This window comes from Musca autumnalis, unplaced genomic scaffold (genome assembly GCF_047663935.1).
Source record: "Musca autumnalis isolate F117 unplaced genomic scaffold, ASM4766393v1 scaffold_1, whole genome shotgun sequence".
NCBI lineage: Eukaryota > Metazoa > Arthropoda > Insecta > Diptera > Muscidae > Musca > Musca autumnalis.
The window spans coordinates 294,024,040-294,048,500 of NW_027411644.1; the positions used below are offsets into that span (position 1 = coordinate 294,024,040).

The following is a 24,461-nucleotide window of genomic DNA, read 5'->3' on the forward strand; positions in this document are numbered from 1 at the left end:
ACTTCCCGCCGCTAGATCAGCGATTTCTACCAGTGTGTGCTATTAAGAACTATCAGATTGCTTTACACAACATCCTGTAGAAGCTGTAGTTGATTTTTTGCCTTAATCTGGTTTCTTTTCAAATCCTTTGTTTTATTTTTTTGCTCTGCTATTCCTGTTACCAATACTGCTGACCGCTGGTTCGCTGTCTGACACTTATAATCGGCTGTGTCATTGTTTATTCTTTTTTGCACAGTTTGTGTTCATTTCTGTTTCGCCAAAGTGTTACCGTTTTTTTGTAACTTCTTAAACAAACAAGTACAACAACAATATATATTCTTCGTTTTTTATGCTTGCAATTTTGTAACTTTCAGGATTGGTTGCTGATGTTGTTGATTTTTTGTCTCCTTCAGATGTCTGGTTTCTTCTGCTTTCCTCTTTATTTTAAGACCAGTTCAAACATTCCGTTTAAATCTGCAAGAGAAAGAAAACAATTGTTTAATAAAAATGTTTGAAGAGTGAATGTTTGGGATTAATTTGGTTAAATAACAAAGCACGAACATCCTTATTTTTTTCACATTCCCAAATTTTAATATTGATAACACTGTGCCACAAATTGGAACTCAAGGTCTGTGCGGTGGAAAATTCCTTATGGAGATGAAAGCCCTTAGTGAGTATATTAAGAACCCAAAAGGAAATTTTCCCCATAGGTCAAGTTTCTGAGATATCACGCGATGAATTTTTTGAATTTTCGCCTATGATGCTTGAGGAAATAGCTTTAGATCTCTGTTTGCCGTTATTGTAGCTTCGTTTTTAAATTACAAGTCTTCAGTCAAATCGAATGGCGAATCTTTTTGTAGAACATTTCATTCTTCTAACTCAATTCCTTTCATGTCCTTTTCGTCCTTTCTTTATTGAACCGTAGTAAAAGTACCACAAGAAGCGATTTTACAGCATCCAAATATTCCACAAAAATGTTGCTCAGAAGTTTGACCTATGGCAAAACTGTCCTTCCGGGTTCATAATATTAACTTCATCGACTTTCATCGGCAAAAAGAATATTTCACCCACCAAGCTTTTATCTTCATATTTACGCGCAGTTATATATTTCCTTAAAAACGGTTCAAGAATGCGGGTTTTTTGATTTAGCACCGAACTCAGGTAAGATGCTGTCAAAAGATGTATTTTCCCTGATTGGCAATTTTATTAGCTTTCTAATGGTATACATATAAGTTTAATCGGTTACTTTAAATCGGTACAAAATCCGGGTTTTATATCGCTATATCCGGTTCAAAATTTTAGATAACAGGATCTATTTTCCAAGAAAATTTGTCATTAACGTGTTCACCATATCGGGAGCTATATATGGTAAATATTTCAGATACATCCCAGATGTCAATATAAGCGATAACCAATGGGTATGTCTACCTACCAATACATAACAAATAACGAATATACAGAAAAACAAAACATAGGTTTTTCTGAACAAAAACCGGGTAAATGTCAAAAAAGACAATGAAAACGTGACAATATCGATTAGTTGTCAATGAGAACCGTACCTAAAATTCTCTGAGCAACATTTTTGTGGAATATTTGGATGCTGTAAAATCGCTTCTTGTGGTACTTTTACTACGGTTCAATAAAGAAAGGACGAAAAGGACATGAAAGGAATTGAGTTAGAAGAATGAAATGTTCTACAAAAAGATTCGCCATTCGATTTGACTGAAGACTTGTAATCTCAAAACGAAGCTACAATAACGGCAAACAGAGATCTAAAGCTATTTCCTCAAGCATCATAGGCGAAAATTCAAAAAATTCATCGCGTGATATCTCAGAAACTTGACCTATGGGGAAAATTTCCTTTTGGGTTCTCAATATACTCACTAAGGGCTTTCATCTCCAAAAGGAATTTTCCACCGCACAGAAACCTTGTTGCACAGTGTAATTGAGTATTCATATTTTTTCAAATAACCAAAATTTAAAAAAAAATAGTTAAAGCCGTTTTGAAGCTAAAGTGAGCACCAAATTCAAAAATGTCATTTCGAGAAACATGCGTTTAAAGTTTCTATGCTACGTACAAATCACAATGATTTTTTCTTTTCAAATGCCCATACCTCAGAGAATATATTTCAGATCGAATTGAACATTTTACCAAATATTCTATGACACTAATACTTCAAAATAGATTAATAAATTTAATTTTAGTTTCGGTTGAAAAATAGAAGAGTTATATATTCTTTTGTGTCTTAACTTTTTAGTTTTTTGATAATTTCCTTTACAAGACATTGGTACCTTAGTGCGTAATTATTAAGTAGAAAAAATACAATCACAATCATACGCACTAAGGTACAAACCACAGTCTATACAGTCGGTCATTCAGAGTTCTGTTAACAACTTTTGACAACAAACATAATAGATTGTTCATTATTGTGATTTGATTTCCTTTGTATTTTATGTCACAATAATGTATTTGACAGTAAACTAAATAGTCAGGGCTAACTAGTTTGGCTAAGTGTCCGACTGTATAGACTGTGATACCAATGCTTTATAAAGCAGATTATAATATTCGAGAAAAGCACAGTTATTGAACAATTGTATTTTAAATGTTAAAATTATTATATGCATGTCAGCCTGCGACTGAGGCTTGAAACAGTATCCTTTTTGTATGTTCAAAAGCGGTTTAAAAACTTATATTAAAATCTCCTTAAAATGACTATAAAATCCAAATTTTAAGTTAGTGCCTACGAGAACCTACTTTTCTTATATGTAGATGTATCTGTAAATATAAAATGCAATTTAATTTGGAATTCAAATTTCATGTCGCATTATATGACCGCTTGTAAAATATTTATAGAGGGAAAAGTCCTTAAATAATTTTGTTTTTTATTCCCAGTGTTGTTGTTTTTTTAATTTAAATAATAAAAATATACTGATTGACCGTTATATAAAGGAATTATGAAAAAACTGTTCCAGCAACTATACTACCTGGAAACAGACCTCAGCCATTTGACTCTAAAGTCAAAAACAAAAGTTTTAAATATTTAAATATTTTACTAAAATTCAATAGACAAACACAGTCCATTGAAGGACAAAAAAACATAAGCTTTAAAATCGTCACCCCCACTCTCTCTCTCTCTCTCATTAATTAGTAACCTCCTTCACAAAACCTTGCCTTGAAACTTTTTCAACGTTTCCTCTATTGTTTCTGTAAACTATTTTTTGCATCATATTTTATGTGCTAAAAATCCCCTTTAAGACACTGAATTTCATTTAGGAAAGTTTTCTTTTAGCATGAGAAACTTCAGACACACACACACCCAACACTACACACCCCAGAAACCCAAAACCAACATTAACAAAATAGTTTTTCTTTAAAAATCATTACATTTCCATTGCTTTTTAATTTACGAGTATGTGTCTGTCTGAGTTCTTTCTTTTTGGCTAGTCGTCTGTGTACATAGTTGTTCTTGTTTCTTTAGTATGCTTTCATTATAAGCGTTAAATTAAATACACACAATGCCTTTTAGCTTAACACGTAAAAACTTAACACACTTAATTCATTTTTCATGAATTTACTGCATATAATTTTTTGAAATTTTAGGACTAAACAAACATTGCAGAAGAAAGAAAAAAGCTCGGAAACCGGAACTGGAAATCAAGAATAAGAAGTGTACAAGGAAATAAACAATAGAACAAAAACACAGCTCAACAAAATGTTGCACCAACTTGTAAATTAAGAAAAACGGCTTCACTTGTTCCTTCTTAAGTTAGGATAGATTTAAAAGAAATTATTGGGTAAAAAAGTTAAAAAGAAAATACAGTGAAACCTAAATTGAAACTACCTGATATACGACCAGAAAATTAAAGACGACCATTAAAGAGACTTTATAGACGATCCAAAGGGCGTCTTAATAGACGACCAGAATGAAGTTTTTATTGATGACCTGAAGAAAGTCTTCATACATAATCTGAAGGAAGGCTTAATAGAGAGAAGGCCAGAGAGAAGTTTTTATAGATAACCTAAAATGCGACTTACAGACGACCTCAAGAATATCTTTATTAAAGACCTGAAGGGCGTTTCTGTAAACGACCTAAACGAAGTCTTTTGAAATGACCTGATGGGGAGTCTGTATAGACGACCTGAGGTAAGTCTTTATAGACGACCTGAAGGGCTTATTTATATACGACATTAAGGGCATCTTTATACAAACGATCTAAAGGGCGTGTTTATAAAGACCACCTGAAGGGCGTCTTTATATAGGCGACCTGAGGTAAGTCTTTATAGACGACCTGAAGGGCTTATTTATATACGACATTAAGGGCATCTTTATACAGACGATCTGAAGGGCGTGTTTATAAAAATCACCTGAAGGGCGTCTTTATATAGGCGACCTGAAGGGCGTCTTTATATAGACGACCCTGAAGGGCATCTTTATATAGACGACCCTGAAGGGCATCTTTATATAGACGACCCTGAAGGGCATCTTTATATAGACGACCTGAAGGGCGTATTTATATAGACGACCCTGAAGCGCGTCTTTATATAGACGACCTGAAGGGCGCCTTTATTTAGGCGAACTGAAGGGCGTCTTTATATAGACGACCTGAAGGGCATCTTAAAAATAACGACTTGAAGGCGTCTTAAAAAACGACCTGAGGGGCGTCTTTATAGACGAGGCATCTTTATGAAGGGAATCATGAACACATGGCGTCTTTATAGACGTTATGAATGACCTGAAGGGCGTCTTTATAGGCGTCACAAAGGTCGTCTATATAGACGTCATGAGGGGCTTCTTTATAGACGTCATGAGGGGCTTTTTTATAGACGTCATGAATGGAGTATTTACAGACGTCATTAAGGACATATAGACATCTTTATAGATGTAATGGAGGGCGTCCTTATAGACGTCATGAAGGGTGTCTTTGTAGACGTCATGTAGGGCGTCTTTATAGACGACCTGAAGGGTGTCTTTTTAAATGTTATAAACGGCGTCCTTATAGGCGTAATGAAGGGTGTCTTGTTAGATGTTGCAAAGGGCGTCTTTATAGGCGTCATGGAGGGCGTCTTTACATACGTCATGTAGGACGTCTTTATAGTCATGAAGGGCGACCTTAAGGACGTCTTTATAGACGACCTTAAGGACGTCTTTATAGTCATGAAGGGTGACCTTAAGGACGTCTTTATAGACGACCTTAAGGATGTCTTTATAGTCATGAAGGGCAACCTTTAGGACATCTTTATAGTCATGAAGGGCGACCTTAAGGACGTCTTTATAGTCATGAAGGGCGACCTTAAGGACGTCTTTATAGACGACCTTAAGGATGTCTTTATAGACGAACTTAATGGCGTCTTTATAGACGACCTTAAGGACGTCTTTGTAGACGAACTTAAGGGCGTCTTTATAAACAGCCTGAAGGGTGTCGTTATAGGCAACTCGAAGGGAATTTGCATATGCGATCTGAAGGAAGCCTTCATAGACTACCGTAAACATGTCTTCCTAAACGACCTTAAGGACGTCTTTATAGATGACCTTAAGGACGTCTTTATAGGCGACCCTAAGTATGTCTTTATAGAGGACCTGGAGGGCGTCTTGATAGGAGTCCTGGAAGTCGTCTTTATAGACGTTTTTATAGGCCTAAAATTCGTCTTTATTGACAACCTGAATGGGGTCTTTACGGGCGATTTGAAGGGAGTGTTTAAACATGACCTGAAGGACATCTTTACAGACGACCTGAAGTGCATTTTCTACGGCGACATGAAGGGCGTCTTTATAGAATACGTGATGGGCGAATTTATAGACGACGTAAAGGGCGTCTTTATAGCGTCTACGACTTTTTCGGTGTAAAGTCCTTACTTTCAGTTCAAATATGATGTCAATGTTATCTAAACTCTTTTTCAATTTCTGTAAGGACGACTTTTCACTGTCTTTGCAAAAACGAAAAAACACAAACTGAACAAAAGACATTTTGATAAAAATTAATTTAATCAAAATCATTCTTTACACTACGGAATCTTCTTTGGTTTTATATTTTCCTTCTTTTTACGTTACAGTTGAAAGAAAGAAATTTCACACACACACCGAAGTAACATTGTTGCCTCTTGTTTTGCAGCAACAGTTCTTTTCATAGTGCCGGTCTAGTGATGCTGGCTGACAATAGACCTAATAGTGAATGACTGTTGCAACAGCTCTGACGGCAACAGCAGCAGCTTCCAACAGCTGTAGCAGTAGTAGTAGCAGTAGCTCATTTAAATGGTTACAAGAGTTTCGGTAAAGACTGAGCAATTCCATCTTGTCTAGTCAAGTCTCGCAAAGTTGAACAAGTCTCGACGTCTCATTTGAGTTGTTGTACATGTAGTTACCCTAGTCGATTGTTAAATAAAATAATAAAAACAAAAACTACATGTTTTGTAGTAAAAAAGTAAATGAATGGATGACTACTTGGGTGGCTGGCAGGATGGATGATAGACAGTCAGAGATTATCCTTCAGAATCACTCATACCCATTCATTCACTATGCTGCACACACATTCTCTCACAAACGTTTCACATGAACACAAGCTTTCTTCATTATTTTCTCAGACTATTATATTGTTGTAGTTTTTAATTTGTTGTTGAGTTTTTCTGTTTCAGTTGGAGGGGTGTAATGAGACCAAAGAGGAGTGGAAGACAGATGATTGAAGAGAGGCGGAAATTTCACCCATGAGAGGAGGGGAAAATAACAGCATTTCTCCCATGGCATCTTGAAATTCAAGTGGTATTGTTTATTTATTTAACACATTAAATCGAACTACAGCCAAAAGACAAAACTCAGAGTGACATAGAATTGCAATAAGATTATGTTAAGATCACATTAGGCAAATATTTGCTACAGCGACCGGCAGTGTGCGCTTACTGAGAGCAAGTGATCATAAATTTCAATGCATTATTTACGCTCACTTGCTCTTAGTAAGCGCACACTGCCGGTCGCTTGGTAAAATATTTGCCTAATGTGACTTTATCTTTACAAAAGCTTAGAAAAACCACTCAAGGGAGAGAATACTGTTTTTTTCGAGATAGTAGTAGGGGCGCATAAAATAAATGTGTTATTTTACTGTAGTGGTGTCTAGACCTTCTTCACTCTGTGTTACAATAGCTGTTCACAATCGGGTGCATAAATCAGTTCTAAGATTTTTACAGAAAATCAAATCAGAAATTTTTAATGAAATTTTTATTTGCTTTCGGGAATGGAAAAAAAGAGTAAACATTGAGAAAATTGTTACATCTTCGAACAATTTCACGATGTGGTCCTGTAGCGGCAATAGCAAAACTTGAAGCAATGTATCATTTTCTCGTCCTCATAACGAATAACATGGATCACTTATCTGTTTTAGATAAATCGCAGACATTTACGTAACAATAGAAAATGCAAATCAATTTATATATCCTTTAAGATCGAAATTACTTTCCAACAAAACGTCAGCAATATAATGCCAAGAAATGTTGAGTTATCCTAATTGGCCGTGAAATCATGCAAAATTTACCATGATTTCGCATACAAACATGAAATCATCTGTAATGCGATTTTCTAACACATTTTTCGGTAATTAACGATATTTTTCGGTAAGTTAGCTTCGAATGAAAAGTAGTCGTAAAGTTCTACCGATAGCAAGAGTGCTGTCGACTTTTATTTGAACTTTTCATTCATAAGTTTGCGTTTAATTTTAACGTTTTTTTTCGTTAACTTACCCAGCAAAATTAAATGGAAGTGATTCCATGTGAAATCATGATTTCACTGGTTCTTTTGCATGAGTGCGAAAGGAGTCGTGAAAGATCCGATCTTTTTCATAGAATTTTCATGAGTGTAATTGAAGTCGTGAAAGATCCGATCTTTTTCAGGAGTGCAATTGAAGTCGTGAAAGATCCGATCTTTTTCATCGAATTTTCATAAGTGAAATTGAAGTGGTGAAAGATCCGATCTTTGTCATAATATTGTCATGAGTTTAAATAAATTGATAAGTACCCGCACAATAAATTATCAAATACTCATGTACCCGAATAATTGTGTACTTGGAGAGGTAATTGTTAAAATGAAAATAAAAGTCAGATGAACGCGATCGATAGTGGCAAAATTTATATATTTTAATTAAAAATACAATGTAAATTGATATAAAACAAAAGAAAAATATATATTGTGTTTGGAAACCTGTTTCGTTTTGTGGATATTAAAAAGTATGCAACAGACCCGGTCTATAAACCACGAGCTCCACCAGCCGACCAACACCGATATAGTAAAACATATGGAGCTGCAATTATTGGGTTGGCTGGGCCGTGTCAACAGGATGGATAAAGATGCCACCGGCATATTAATACGAGCCATTTGACGTTACGCCACCCGAGGGAAGAACAAAACTCCAATGGAAAGACCAATTTCAATACGATATCACAAAACATGGGACCCAAAATTAGAGGAGCAAAGTAGAAGATCGGTAAAATAAGTATAAAAGAGATCATAACATGGTAATTATTACAGGATAAGTTTTTCTTTTGAAATAACATAACAGAATTCAATTTTATACTAGATTTGCCAAATGATGAGCTTGGTTCAGAGATTGAAACATAATTTATGGAATATTGGAAAAACGGAACCCCAAGTTGAAAGAAATATCTTGCAGCCATCGGAAGAGATAAATATGATATTCCAGATTAATATAATATATAATTTTGAAAATTACATACAAAATAAAGAAAAAAACATCTGGCGATACAAATAATCTGTGCATTGTATTCTTATTAATTCAACAAATTACATAATTGTATTGCAAATTTTATTTCTGATTGGTGAAAATTCGGATCCAAAGCATTGGTGCAAGAAGCCATGACAATGAACTGGTGCATAAAACCATGACAATGAACTGGTGCAAGATGCTATGACAATGAACTGGTTCAAAATGCCATGACAATGAACTGGTGCAGGATGCTATGATGATGAACTGGTGCAAGATGCTGTGATGATGAATTGGTGCAAGATGCTATGACAATGAACTGGTGCAAAATGCTATGACAATGAATTGGTGAAAGTGTGTGTCACTCACTTGTAAATGTCATTGGTGATTCACCTAAATTTTCACCTATGACATGTCACTTGCACCCATGATTCAACTCATGATTTGTCATCGAACATTTTGCTGGGTTAAAATCGCACTGCTGATTTCGTGATTTCAGCGAAATTAACATCCAGCAAACAAGCTGCTAGTTTTTACTCGGTCAAATTTTTATAGCAGAAAATTTTATTCTGTTCCATTTTTGTTTAAAGTGATGTACGAGTTTAGCACGGGAACGCATTTCTATCACAAAAAGGAAAAAAGCAAATAGTACTATTTTCAAGTTCTGGAACACAACGCATAAATTATTTTAAAAGTTGCACAAAAACTTGATAAACGCTGTACAATATATTTTCCATGAGTCAACTATTTTCTGAAATTCCAGAACGAATTATTAAAACAAAAACAATTATTATTTTGACTTCTGATCGAACATTTTTGTGAAAGTACTAAACGCCTCCACGTCAATGCGTATTTCTAATAGGAGTTATATGTTATGTTTAATCTATTTAAAATTAAGTGAGACCTCGATATGTTTCCATTGAGAATGCAAAAATTATTACAGCCATTCCAAAATATGGGTCTATATTGATCGTATTCTAAGTGGATGATTTCTAGCCATTGACCAAGTTAGAGTAGGAAAATGTAGCAAAACATTCAAAATAACTCAGTATTGGTATCGTTATATGAAGTTCCATGCCTAAACATGAACCTTTATTTACAATCGTCAAAAAATGTTTACCAGTTCAATGTTGTGGCTAAAAAATGAAAATCGGATTGTATTTTGATATAACTATACAGGGGCCAAAATACCTAAAACAAATTTGCTTATTGGAAAATTGTTTCATAGATTGGACCATATATCCACCTTTGGTCCCATACAAATAAATTACTTTGGAAACTAAGATAGCTCATGGCAATTCAATTACTTAGTGGTGGTTGGAGAGTGAAGTAAACCCTTTGTATTCAACAATAAAATTCAATATTTCTGTTTTATTATCAAATTGAAAACCTTCAAGCTAGGAATAGAGATAATTATATAATCGCCTAGTAATCATGCTTGTACCAACACTGGCGTACTATGACAATCCTTGTAGCATTTATGCTAACGAGGGTATATACATACATAAACTTTCATACCGGCAAAATGTGCCTCATCGAAATAATGGTTTTAGACCCCAAGTATGTTTGAACGAAATGTGTTTCAGACAATTTGGAGTCGATTTAGCTAAGTCCGTCTTTCTGTCTGTCAGTCTGGCTGTGCGCACCAGCGCACTCGAACGGATGAACCGACTTGATCCAAAATTTGGTTTTCGAAATATTTTGTCCAAAATTAGTTTGAGTTCGAAGATGGTTATATCCGTCCACTCCTTCCGGTACCTCCCCCACAAAAGTTCGAAAATGTTCGGAAAATTTGTGCGTACGATAACTCTTGAAGAGAGTCACCGATTTGGTCTACACTTTGCACATCTTGAAATTTCTAATAAACTTAGATGAGGTTTCAATATGGACTCAATCGGTCCGCTACTTCGGGTACCTCCCACACAAAATTTCGGAAAAGTTCAGTTTAGGACCTGCTCTCGAATCCTTTTAATTTTTGTTGTAGCAACTTGTATTCACGGCTCCCCATACTGCGGTACAACTTTCATCAGGGGCAAAACCATACTTCTTGAGAAAATAACATGAAAGGTTCAAAAAACCCTATGACACCGTGTGTAGTGGTTGGAGCGCAAGATAACTCTCGAACGGATCTGCCGATTCGATCTAAAATTTGGCCTTCATAATATTTTGTCCATAAACCATAAGTTCAAAAATGTTCGGAAAAGTTGTAGGCACGATAACTCTTGAAGGGAGTGATCGATTTAAACCATACTTTACGCATCCTAATATATCTACCAGGTATAGATCAGGTTTGAATATTGACTATATTTGTCCATTCCTTCGGGTACCTCCCACGCAAAATTTCGGATAAGTTCACTTTAAAACCAGCTCTTGACTAACTTTGCAATCGCTGTCTCAATTACAACGGTAAAAGTTTTTTCAGTGGCAAGTTCATACTTCTTGGGAAAACAGCCCGAAAGTTGTAAAAAATTCCTATGGCTCCATATGTAGTGCCCTGAGAGCAAAATAACTTTCGAACTGATAAACCGATTTGGTCCAAAATTTGGCCTTCGTCATATTTTGTCCAAACTTAGTTTAACTTCTAAAATGGTCCATATCGGTCCCCTCCTTAGGATACTTCCCCCACAAAAGTTCAACATTTGTGTCCAAGTGCAGTTTATGGTCTGTTCGGAGATCCTAAAACAAAAACGATCTAAATTAAATTACGGAATTAAAACGATTCCGATCGGAATCTGTGACATGCCTTATAGAAGAGTGTTTACGGAATGGCGTCAAGCTAAATCGCGTAGTATAAAATTTACTAAAGGTCCATGAGAGAGTCCACAAACAAGTAAGAAAAGGCTATAGTCGGACGGGGCCGACCATGTGATACCCTACACCTTTACCCCTGGGAATTAGCTTTCCACATATCAAAATTTCTTTATGGAACAAATAAACTTATTGTAAGAAATAACTTTGTGGATTCTGGTACCGTATCACACCAAGTTTAAATAATTACACTGTGCAACAAACTGGAGCTCAAAGTCTGGGGGGTGGAAAATTCCTATTGGAGGTGAAAGCCCTTGGTGAGTATATACAGAACCCCGATGGACAGATTCGCCGTGAGTCGAACTTTCGCGATATGGCGTGATGAAGTTTTTGCTGTAGACCCTAAAAGCCATCTGGAATCAGCGTTATATCTTTGTTTGCTGTTGTTAAGGCTTATATTTAAGATGACATGTCTTCAGTCAAATCGAATGAGGATTATTTTCGTAGAGCACTTCGACCTTCTAACTCGTTTCCTTCAATGTCCTTTTCGTCCTTTATTTTAAGAGCCGCTATAAAAGTACCACAAGATGACGTTTTTCAGCTTCGAAATGTTCTGCAAAAATGTCGGCCAGGAAATTTTAGGTACGGCTCTCATTGACAACAAATCGATTTCGTCGAGTTTTCGTGGTCATTTTGTGCATTTACCCCTGTTTGCTCCGAAAAAAACTGTGTTTTGTGTTTTTGTATGTTCTGTACCGAATATACAAAAAACAAAATATAGCCTTTTCTGAACAAAAACAGGGTAAATGCACAAAACGACTACGAAAACGCGACAAAATCGATTTGTTGTCAATGAGAGCCGTACCTAAAATTATCTGGCCGACATTTTTGCAGAACATTTCGAAGCTGAAAAACGTTATCTTGTGGTACTTTTATAGCGGCTCTTAAAATAAAGGACGAAAAGGACATTGAAGGAAGCGAGTTAGAAGGTCGAAGTGCTCTACGAAAATAATCCTCATTCGATTTGACTGAAGACATGTCATCTTAAATATAAGCCTTAACAACAGCAAACAAAGATATAACGCTGATTCCAGATGGCTTTTAGGGTCTACAGCAAAAACTTCATCACGCCATATCGCGAAAGTTCGACTCACGGCGAATCTGTCCTTCGGGGTTCTGTATATACTCACCAAGGGCTTTCATCTCCAATAGGAATTTTCCACCCCCCAAAATTTCGGTTCACAGTGTTATATAATAATTGTTTCACAAACATCCCAGAAGGGACAAGGGAGACTTATCACATATCAATGAGTGAGTGTACCCGCTCAATGATATTGGACCCACACATGGAACAAATAAACTTATTGTAAGAAATAACTTTGTGAATTCTGGTACCGTATCACACCAAGTTTAAATAATTATATAATAATTGTTTCACAAACATCCCAGAAGGGACAAGGGAGACTTATCTCATATCAATGAGTGAGTGTACCCGCTCAATGATATTGGACCCACAGCTTATCTCCGAATCCGAACGGCGTGTCCAAAGACACCACTTGTAGAGAAGTTTTACATGGCTGAAATACTCAGAAAACGTCGCAAACCTTACTGAAGGATATTTTGCCACCGTTGAAAATTTGATTTTGCTTGGCTGGGGAAAAAAGATGGCAATGTATGTATAGAAATCCAATTAGACAATTAAAACGTTAGGGCACCATGTAATTTGCAATAATGCAAAAATTGGGAACATGGGGAAGATCAATAGAGCTATTTCCATATGTAGTCTACGCAGCCGGTATATGTCCTCCAGGAAATATTTTTTTTTTGTATTTTGAATACAAAAGCAATGGTCATTTTTAACCGCTAAATATTATCAGATAATCATTCAAAATTGTAAGCATCTACTTCGACTTAAAGTCTTACCTCGTGCAAAATTTCGTGAATATTGAGCTATAATTGCGACCTCTAGCGTGTTTATGATTATACTACAAAGAAATTACAGGGTATATTAGGCTGTAACTCTGTAATCTTATAATGTACACCAACACAATTGACATCAATAGAAAGGTCAAGCGTTCCTCTTCCACGTAAAGCTTTCTTGCCCGGAATGGCTCTTCCAGAAATAAAGATAAAAGCTGTTAATTAAAAATTTTCACAATTTTCACACAAAAGTTGTGGTCCATTTAATCATCTAAATATCATTTGATCGCCATCTCAAATTGCAAGATTCTTCTTTGTCATATTCTCTTGCCTTATTTAAAATGTCAAGGCAATCGGACTATTTTTGCGACCTACAGAGCAGCTACAAAATCGGATAAAAATTGTGTTTTTGGTCCATTTCACGAGCTAAATATTTCACGATCATCACCAATTAAAATAGCGACCTATTCTGATGTGAAACCGACCTCCATACCAAATTTCGTGACGATTGGTCTATAATTGCGGCCTGGAGTTTGATTCCAATTTATAATGGACAGACGGATACACGGACGGACGGACAGACATTTCAAAATCGCTTTATCTCGCCGAGATAGGAAGATTGGTATACCACATTGGTGATCTCCGACGAGTATTTCGCGGTGTTTAATGAATTTTTACCAAAACAAACTTATAATACCCTTTCCACATAGTGGTGTAGGGTATAAACATTCTAGAAGGACCCACATTAAATTCCTAACTAGGAATATTTATTTTGTTATTGTTTATGCCTTATGGAGCTAGATATCGATTTCTTAGATAAATCTAGTACAAATAAGACCAATTTATATTTGCTCTACAGAATTAATTCGACTCTTCTTTTAACAATACAATTAAATATTAAAAATCCTCAAAACAACAAATCACTTAAAACTATAATTTCCTACAACAAATTCTAAAGTGTATACCGAAGCCTTTATTTATTGTTTTCACTCTTTTATTTCAATTACATTTTAACCTGTTCTCCCCAATGATTTCGTATCAAATAAAAACCATGGCGAAAACAGAAAAAAATAGCAAGTGAAAGTAAATAAAATATACCAAAACAAAGAAAAATCCCCCACAAACACAACAAAATTGCTATAACTCGCCATTTCGTTATCAATCTTTTCACTTTGATTGTACCCAATGAAAAACATGATTTTATTTAAGTGTGTATGTGTTAGAGGAGGAACACAGGGGCTTTGTGTTATATCTTATAGGTATCATGGGAAAATTACTTAATATATTTTCTGCAAGTTGTAATTTTTTCCACATCGCTGAACTCACACACACACCCAACGAATTCTAAATTTTATTCTCTTTGGCCCCAAAAGACAACTTGTAAAGAATTTCAATTTCTTAGCAAGAAACTTGAAAATAAACCAAGGGAAACAAAAACAAAAGACCAAGTGAATTGTTTTGTATCTTCTCAGCATATCTATATAATATAGATAACCTTTTTTTGGCTTTTAAACAACCAGTGACCAAACCCACACAATAACAAAAAGTTAACATTTATAACAATTTTTAGTAAATTTAAGCAAGCACTTTAATTGGGCTTTCCTTTTCCTCGGAATGTCAAAGCAACAAACGCACAGACCCAGACACAAGCTAGAAGTCCTTGTCGATGCCCCACAATAACAACTACAACAATAATAATAACAAACTGACAAGAAACTTACAAATTGTTGTAAAGACCAATAACAGGAGCAGCTCAAAGCTATCAAGAGCTTAGGTAGGTAAGAAGGTAGGGTTGTGAGTGGAAATATGTAGCCGTACAAATATTTATAGAACAAAGAGTGTGTGGATTTCACCTTGAAAGAGAAACTAACAGGCGTTTAGGAATCCAGTATAGAATGGAATTACAATTAAATGTCAGTTTACACCCATCGGAATTTCTAACAATCATTATTTCTCGTCTTTCATTCGATCGAGCCTTCACACACACGCATACATATTCACATATACACCTGAAGTCATACAACAAAAGAAAAAAAGAAAGAAACAATAAATGAAAATTAAATTCGGTAATAGAAAACATTTCCTAGTCTTCAGACCTGTAAGACGTACTCGTATTCTATCAACAGAACACCTGCAAAAGGTCTTCTTTTTGTAAAAGGACTGTAGATGATCTGTACAAGGCTTTTGTCTCCAGAAGATCTGTAAAAGATCTTCCCTCTTTAGAATACCTTCTGTCTTTAAAGGGTCTTCTGTCTATAGAACTTCTTTAAAAAGTCTTCTCTTTATAGAAGACCTGTAAAAGGTATTCTCTCTAAAAGACCTGTAAAAGGTCTTCTCTGTGTAAAAGGTCTGTATAGAAAACCTGTAAAATGTCTTCTTTCTATAGAATACATGTAAAAGTCTTATCTCTACAGAAGTCCTGTAAAATTATTCTCTGTATAGAAAAGATCTTATCTGTATAGAAGAAGTGTAAACGGTCCTCTCTCTATAGAAGGCATGTAAAAGGTCCTCGGTCTATAGAAGACCTTTTAAAGGTCTTCGCTGTATAGAAGACATGTAAGAGGTCTTCTCTCTACAGAAGACCTGTAAAATGTCTTCTTTCTATAGAAGACCAGTAAAAGTTCTCCTTTGTATAGACTACCTGTGAAAGGTCTTCTCTCTATAGCTGTCCTGTAGAAAATATTCTCTCTATAGAGGTCCTGTAGAAGGTATTCTATGTATAGAAGACCAGTAAAAGGCCTTCTCTCTAAAAGGCCTTCTCTGTGTAGAAGACCTGTACAACGTCTTCTCTCTATAGAAGACCTGTAAAAGGTCTTCTGTTAATAGAAGACCTAGAAAAGGTCTTCTGTCTATAGACGACCTCGAAAAGGTCTTCTGTCTCTAGAAGACCTGTAGAAGATCTTCTATCTCTAGAAGATCTGTTAAAGGTCTTCTCTCCCTAGAAGATTTCCAGATGGTGTTCTGTCTCTGGGAGACCTATAAAAGGTATTCTATCTATAGGAGACCTCTAATGTCTTCCATCTCAAAAATCACAGTAAAAGGTCTTCTGTCTCTAGGAGACCTGTAAAAGGTCTTCTGCACCTAGAAGACCTGTAAAAGGTCTTCTACTCCTAGAAGACCTGTAAAAGGTCTTCAGCCCCTAAAGACCTGTAAAAGGCGTTCCGTCTCCAGGAAATCTAGGAGACGTGTAAAATGTGTTCTGTCTCTAGGAGACTTGTAAAAAGTCTTCTCTCCTTACAAGACCTGTAAAAGGACCTCTATCCCTAGAAGACTTTTAAAAGGAGGAGACCTGTAAAAGGTCTTCTGTCTTTAGAGGCCCGTAAAATCTTCTGTCCATAGAAGACCTATAAACGATTTTCTTTCTTTAGAAGACTTGTAAAATGCCTTCAATCTATGGAAGACGTATAACAAGTCTGCCACGAGAAGACCTATAATAGGTCTTCTATCTCTAGAAAACTTCTAGAAACCTGGAAAAGTCTTTTGTCTTTAAAAGACCTGGAATAAATGTAAATTGTCCTCTGTCTCTGGGCGACCTGTAAAAAGCTTCTGTGCGGTTTTTATCTAAGGTAGACATGTAAAAAGTCGACTGTCTTTGGAAGACATGAAGAAGGCCTTCCATGTCTGGAAGACGTGGAAACGGTCTTGTGTTTTTAGAAGACCTGTAAAAACTCTTCTGTGTATCGAAAAGCTGTTAAAAGGCATTTGTCTATAGAATAGATATAAAGGTCGTTAATCTCTAGAACACCAGGCCTTCTACCTATATAAGTATTGTTAAATATCCTATGTCTATAGAAGACCTGCCTGTAGCAAATCGTTAATTCATAGAATTTTAAAGGTCTTCTATGTGTAAATGATCTGCTAATGGTTATCTCCCTATAAAAGGTGTTCTAGAGAAGACCTTGTAAAAGTCTTCGGTTTTACTCATCTTCTTGATTCTTAGTTCCCCACTCCTCTTTGTTAGAAACTTTAAAGTGTATATTATTGATCACTCTAGTCAAAACGATAATCACACGAAATTTATCAAAGCCAAGAATGTAAATTTATATATTACTAGCAAAATGCCCGCTACTTCGTAAGCGGAAAAGGAGTAATATACAAATAAACAATATTTAATATGGAGAACACTGAAAACTGATGTACTAATACCTATTTGAATTGATATTTAATTTCTTTCAAGTACTGCTCGTACACGTTTTGTTCGATTTTCAAAAAAAAAAAAGACATATACCCTTCAACAGCGGCCTACATTTTAAATTCCAGTCCATGTTTTATTAGATCGATGTAGGTATTTTGAAAATTTTATCCACATTTTCCAACCGAATTTTGGAATTTGTGATATCGAAATGTACAAAACCATTATTCAGAAGATGTCACCCTATATAACAGTTAATTTTTGAGACATTTTATTTTCATCCTTTTTTTCTCAGGATGTAAAAATCTTCTTGTAAAACATTAGCCGCATATAACTACCTTTTCAAATGAACTTACTATAACGTTTAGAATAGACAACAAAGATAAAAACAATTTTGTTAAAAAGGTACGTTTGACTTTTTGATTTCAGTACATTATTTAGGAACCGAATTCGTGTTAACCTAGTTCAAATGTTACAGTTTTAGCTCCACTTGTTCACCCAATGGCAATGGTATTACATGTAGAAATCTTTCACACATTTAAAGGCGGATTTAAGTAAACATTCGTTTTCACTTCTATTCTTTAGCCCAATACCAAAGTTAATGCAATTTTGTTCTTTTCACACACTAATGATATAATTCCATCTTCATTGCTACACCCAACGTCAAATTTAATAGCATTTAGTACATTTCGTATTTCTCAATAAATCATCCAGCCCTCAGACTAATTTTAGAATTTGTATGCATTTCAAAAAATCTGTATCTAAACACCAACACAATCCCTCATACAACAACACAAAACTGGCACCAAATTTAGTACTTAAAGTATGTACAAGTTTCAAAAATTACTAATTTTATCCAAAACTATATCCCAACAGCGATTTAGTATTTTTTGTATACATTAGTACGAATTTCCAAAACTTCATCTCTATCTCCACTCTAAACGTCAACAGCTATACTAATACCGAATTTCAGCTCTACCCCTTTAAACAATAACAATTTGGACCAAATTCTGTGCCGTTTAGTAATTTTCTTTCACTTATTGTGCGCATATCCACAGCCACATCCATATCTTAACCCTACACAACAACAGCGGCTATAATACCAAATTTCCGAATTCCACCTCTATTCATTATACCATTAATACTTTTCGTATGAAAGTACGAATTTAAATAACTATCTCCAACAGTAATTGCGAATTACAGGATTCCACCTCTATCCGTCCACACAAATCTAAATTGTACCAAATTTAGTACCATTTATTACTTTTCGTACCCATAAGTACGAATATCCAAAACTTCCTCAATTCCACACTCCAACAGTAACCTTAACTCGAAATTTCAGGACTCCAGCTCTATTCGTTCACCCAAATATAAATTGTACCAAATTTAGTACCATTTAGTACTTTCCGTACACATAAGTATAAATTTCCAAGACTAACTCAATCCTACACTCCAAAAGTAATTAAATTCCAAATTTCAGGATTCCAGCTCTATCCGTTCACCCAAATCCAATTTGTACCAAATTTAGTACTTTTCGTACACATAAATACGAATTTGCAAAAAAAACCATCATATCTCTATCCTACTCTTCAACAGTAGTCTTAATTCCAAAATTCAAGTTTTCATCTTTATCCGTTCACCCAAATCCATATTGTACTAAATTTAGTACACTTTAGTACTTTTCGTACACATAAGTACGAATTTCCTTTCATAAACACCACTTCCCAACCTTTATTTCCATACCAAATTTTAAGATTCTAGCTATAGCCGTTCAAAATATACAACTGGTACTAAATTTTATAACTTTTAGTACTTTTCGTACACTTATAGGTCGAAATTCCAAAAACCCTTTGGTACATCTTTCTAACTCTCCACCAGTGACCCTCATTCCAAATTTCAGAATTCTAGCTCTTCCCGTTTGCCTTATACAAAGGGTACCATATTTAGTACCTTTTAGTACTTTTCGTACCCTTCGAGTTCGAATTTCCAAAAACCTAGCCTTATCTCATGCCTACATACCAACAGCAACCTACACTCCAAATTTCAAGCTTCTAGCTTCAGCCGTTTCGTCTGGGCGATGATCTGTCAGTCACTCACTCACTCACTCACTCACTCACTTATCACTAAGCTCTTTTATATATCGACGCCTCCAAACAATAATATGCTAAGTCGACTTAGCATGTTTTCAAGTTCTTTACATTTTTATATTTAACGTCCTTTAACTTAAATTCTGTCAAATTTTGGTAATAATCGGACAATCCGAACAGAAGTTATAAACAAATATTTACTTAGCATAGTACTGAAGGTCAAAGAAATTTCCAAACTTTTAGAGCTTGTCCTGCAAAACTCACTGTTCAGAATTAGCAAATTATTATTTGGAGGTGTCGAACGTCCTTTAACTTAAATTCTGTCAAATTTTGGTAATGATCGGTCAATCCGAACAGAAGTTATAAACAAATATTGACTTAGCATAGTACTGAAGTTCAAAAAACTGTCCACACTTTGAGAGCTTCTCCTGCAAAACTCACTTTTTAGACTTAGCATACTATTATTGGGAGGTGTCGATATATAGATTAAGATGTTAAAAAAGAAGAAATGCTTTTGCGTTAAAGCCATATTTTCTCTGATTGCTTACATTCATTTGATTTGCTTTAGTAGTTCAAAGATATTTGCACTCCCTTAAAGGGGTCAAAACTCTTAATGTGATGTACAACATTTACTCTCAATTTCCTTACTATTTCCACTATGTGGTGAAAATAGAATATAAATACAAAGTAATGGCGATGAACTTTTCCCTGATAGTCAACACAACACAGTTTTGTTGATTCTCTTTGTGAATGACGTCTGGTGGTGACGGCGCACATTGGGGAAAGATTCCAAAAAACGGAGATTAATTCAGGGAAGGATAAAATGTTAATATTACAGTTTTGGTGAAAATTATGGGATTGAAGATGTATATTCGAAGCTCTCATAAATGGCTACCATAAAAACTAAGAAGTGTTTTTACGGTTTCGTCTACATTTCTTATTTGATTAATCTAAAATCTTCCAATATACTTAATTATTAGTTAAGCTAATATTTGGCAAAAAATTATAAAGTTAGGCCTAAAAATTTCGTGTAGCTCCCATAAAGGGTATCTCCCGATTTTATGTTTTTCGGGGGTCTCGACCACATTTTTTAGTATATTTATCTGTAAATTACAATTTATGGTTCTGAATGCCTAAGAATTCATCGTGCGAAAATTTATCAATATATGTCAAAAGTTTGATATAGCCCCCATATAGAGGTACAGTCAAATTTGGGGGATTTCGAACATTTTAGGCATATATTGCAACTAAACTGGCTCAAATTGTGCATTTGAAGGGATTGAAAATATTTTTATCAAGCATCATCTCCAGAATATATCGTTTTGGAATAACCCGCATATAAAATATTCCGCTACTTTTTTAACTCTAAATACTTTTCAAAAATTTGTGTTTCAATTTTTCAATTAAGACCAGTTTTTTTCAATCTTGCCCCAACGTGCGGCGAAGGCAATCAAGTAAATATAAATAAATAATCATACGTATTGAATTTTCGCACCCCACAAAATGGTTTTTGCTTCTTGAAAGAAAATTGCTAAGTGGAACAAATGTAAAGGTTTATATTAAGAAATTTAACCATGCGGTTGTCTAGGTATTGGTTACCCAAGCTATTACATTCTGGCTGTAAGTACCCAATAGAAAGTGTCTTCGAGACAACATTGATGAATCGTGCACGACATACCCAATTCGTTCACGACTCTTTGCAGACAGCCCTTTGGGATTGTTGACGACATTTTCACACAAGTGTCCGCCTATTCATGCACGACAACTTGGGCGACAGGGTAAGCGAAGTTGTCGTCGGTGACAATGTACATGACACTGTCTTGCAGATAGTCGTTGATGACAACTTTACAGACACTGTCTTGCAATAAGTCGTTGACGACAGTTTTAAAGACACTGTCTTGCAGATAGTCGTTGATGACAACTTTACAGACACTGTCGTGCAATAGGTCGTTGACGACAGTTTTAAAGACACTGTCTTGCAATAAGTCGTTGACGACAGTTTTAAAGACACTGTCATGCAATGAGTCGTTGACGACATAATGCCTTACAATGCCATCTATTTTCTCTTCAGTGATAAATAACCGCAGTTCCTCCAATAACCCCATTTAAAAAGAAAAGAAACAATTTTTTGGAATATATAATAATGCATATATAATTAAAGTAAATAAAGTAAATTCAAACATTGTATTTTTCAAAGAGTATATAATTAATAATAATTAAAATGGTAACATAGTTATAATAAAAATTAAAACAAATAGTAATAATTATAAAATTGGAAATATTTTTCAATTTTTGTTTTCTGTTAATGTTTTTCTGGAATTTGTTTTGTTAATAGTGTTTTTAATTCGTTTTAATGAGTTTCTAAGTTGACATAAATAGTCTTCGTATGTGAGTCCTTCACTTTTAACAGCATCTGTAAAGAAAAAAACAGTAATAAGAAGAATTAGTAATGCATAAATTCTGTTACTAAGCCCATAATATTATGTATTTACCATAGACGCCGCATAAAAAATTTCCATATTGTTTTAAAGGTTTCTTGTTTTTTATTCCATCAACATTATATGCCATTATAATTTCTTTTCCCAGAACTTTATCAATATTTTTAATTGAATATTGTAGAATTTTCCTCATGACACCGATCTGTAAAATATAATATGTATTTTTATTCGGAAACGCTTATACTAAGTTTAAAATTAATACTTACCACTTCTAATTTTTTTTCTGTCTGCAAATGATTTTCGACCTCCTTTAACTTTTCTTCCGTACAAATTGGAAACATGGCCTGAGAGGTTTCATACATTCCAAGGTTTCGCCGAAGTAAAACGTTGTGTTCCCCTAATATTTTTACTATCTCCTCCTGCCGTGCAAAGATCTCATTCAATTTTTGTTTTATAGTTGACATTTCTTGTTCAATGTTATTCATGTTTGTTTTTATATAATATGATATCTGTATAAAAATGCAAGAATTGTTTTAATATGAAATTAACAAATATGATTTACACACAGTTGTGTAACATTGGTAAAAGAACAAATTGTCCTTTATATGGCAAGTACATCATTTTACACCTAATATTTCCACAATCGAACGCAATTTCTGTTCCGGGATCATCTAAGTGGTTGACAAGTGATATACCTAACTGGTTTGATGGAACAGGTAATGAGAAAAAGTTTTGTTGACTTCCGATTTCAAACCCGTATATCGTTTTGTCCTCAATCCTTGTTATTTTTACCACGGAATCCAAAGAGTCGTTCTTTTGTAGCATAACAAGATTGTTGGGAGGAATGTGGCTTATATAGCAATTAGTGTTGTTAACACTAATTAACTTTCCCTTACGTTTGCTATAATTAAATTTGAATTTTTGTATTATTATTGCCCTCTCTTCGAACTTATTTCGGATTTGTTGCAATATTTGGTGGTTTTTCTTTATAGATTTTTTTATGCATTGCATATAATTTTCGAAGTCATAAGCAGAAAATTCTGTTACAAGACCATGTTCTCTAACACATTCACATATATGCAATAAATTATGAACGTTGTATGTGACATTTTGCTCTCCATATATATTTTCAAAAAATTTAACAAAGTCTTGCAACAAAATTTCCGCTGAGTCTACGTTATTTTTATAACTGTAAGGACAGCATAAGAGCCTATATGCACAGTGCAGTAGCAGAAAATGATAGTACGTGTCGTCATCAATGATGTCTTTCAGAACAACAACGCCGGTATACAGAAGGAACTGCCTAAATTCGGTCGCTTTCCATCTTTTAATTTCATCAATCGTACGGGGTTTTCGCACAAATTATTGGGGAATATAATTTGAAATGGAAAATAGTTTATCTGATAAGGATTGTTTTCGGTCAGAGCTCATTTTTTCAATCAATATATTTAAAATTTTTCTCATAACTCCCAAGTCAATAGCATGCATAACGTCGATGGGAAATTGCGTCACCATATTAGTTCCGGCCTCTTCTAGATCGGTTGTCGTTGTCCTAAATCTAACACTATGATGCTGTGGATCTACTCTGTTTTTAAACATGTCATCAGTTCGTTTTTCAGCTACCTCTTTGGAAAAAACTGTAACATTGTTTACTTTTCGCCCTATCTGTAAACAGCGGCTGCATCCATGGAACGCGTTGTGCCCTACACATCCTTTAATGAATGCACTCGCAGGGGCATCGCAAATAAAGACCCTTAAAATAAACTTTACATTCTTATCTCCATATTGAATTCCCTCCCTCAAAAGGACTTTTAAATCTACTATAAAATCATGGAGATAAGCGTTAACACATACTGGTTTTTTAACCCCACAATAAACTCCAATAAGGAAAATTGATGGAACATTCAAATTAACGATTTTCCCTAAAATGGGCCATAGAGATACTGAACTACTTTTGAACAACGGCAGACCATCAATACCTACATCTAACACAATGCTATCTGTATTCTCCAGTATGTTACCAAGCTTTGAAATCTGCTTCTTAAGACCGAAATGGTAATATTGGCCAGGATTCACTGTGCGAATTAATGTTGGCTGTTTATTGTAATTTAAAAGTTGGATGGAAGTGCTGGGAACATTTAAGTTTTCTTCCCTCAGCATTGCCAATATATCATCTCCCAAACTTCTAGATACGTTGTGCTTCAAAAAAACATCCCTCAATTTATCACGCAGTGTTGGCTGGAATTGGGAACTTTCGTCACAAACAGGCAAATCTTCAAGGAATGGGTCAAACTGGGAATTTTCGTTGTAAACTGGCAAAACATCAACATTATTATTGCCCTCTGCCTGACAGAAGTCTTTTTGATTAAATTGTTTTCCTCGAAGTCTTTTCAAATAATCCCGACTTTTTCGAGAAATTTCTCGCCGCAAAGATCTTTTAGATGACATAATGAA

At 34.9% G+C, this 24,461-nt stretch overlaps 1 protein-coding gene and 1 long non-coding RNA gene across 2 annotated transcripts in view; both read right to left on the reverse strand.

Moving 5' to 3' along the window:
- Positions 1 to 317: 317 nt before the first annotated feature.
- The window catches only part of LOC141389715 (uncharacterized), a 100,937-nt gene continuing 76,793 nt past the window's right edge, over positions 318 to 24,461 (reverse strand). Inside the window, exon 3 of the long non-coding RNA XR_012409147.1 lies at positions 318 to 453. This is a non-coding gene — a long non-coding RNA (uncharacterized lncRNA). The remainder of the gene's footprint in view (positions 454 to 24,461) is intronic.
- On the reverse strand, positions 21,855 to 24,455 carry LOC141390913 (uncharacterized). The gene is made up of 5 exons (XM_073963847.1): positions 23,778 to 24,455; positions 22,800 to 23,369; positions 22,274 to 22,516; positions 22,062 to 22,209; positions 21,855 to 21,982 (listed from the first exon to the last, which is right to left on the reverse strand). The coding sequence occupies exons 1-5, from the start codon at positions 24,453 to 24,455 to the stop codon at positions 21,855 to 21,857; spliced, it is 1,767 nt and encodes a 588-aa protein (XP_073819948.1).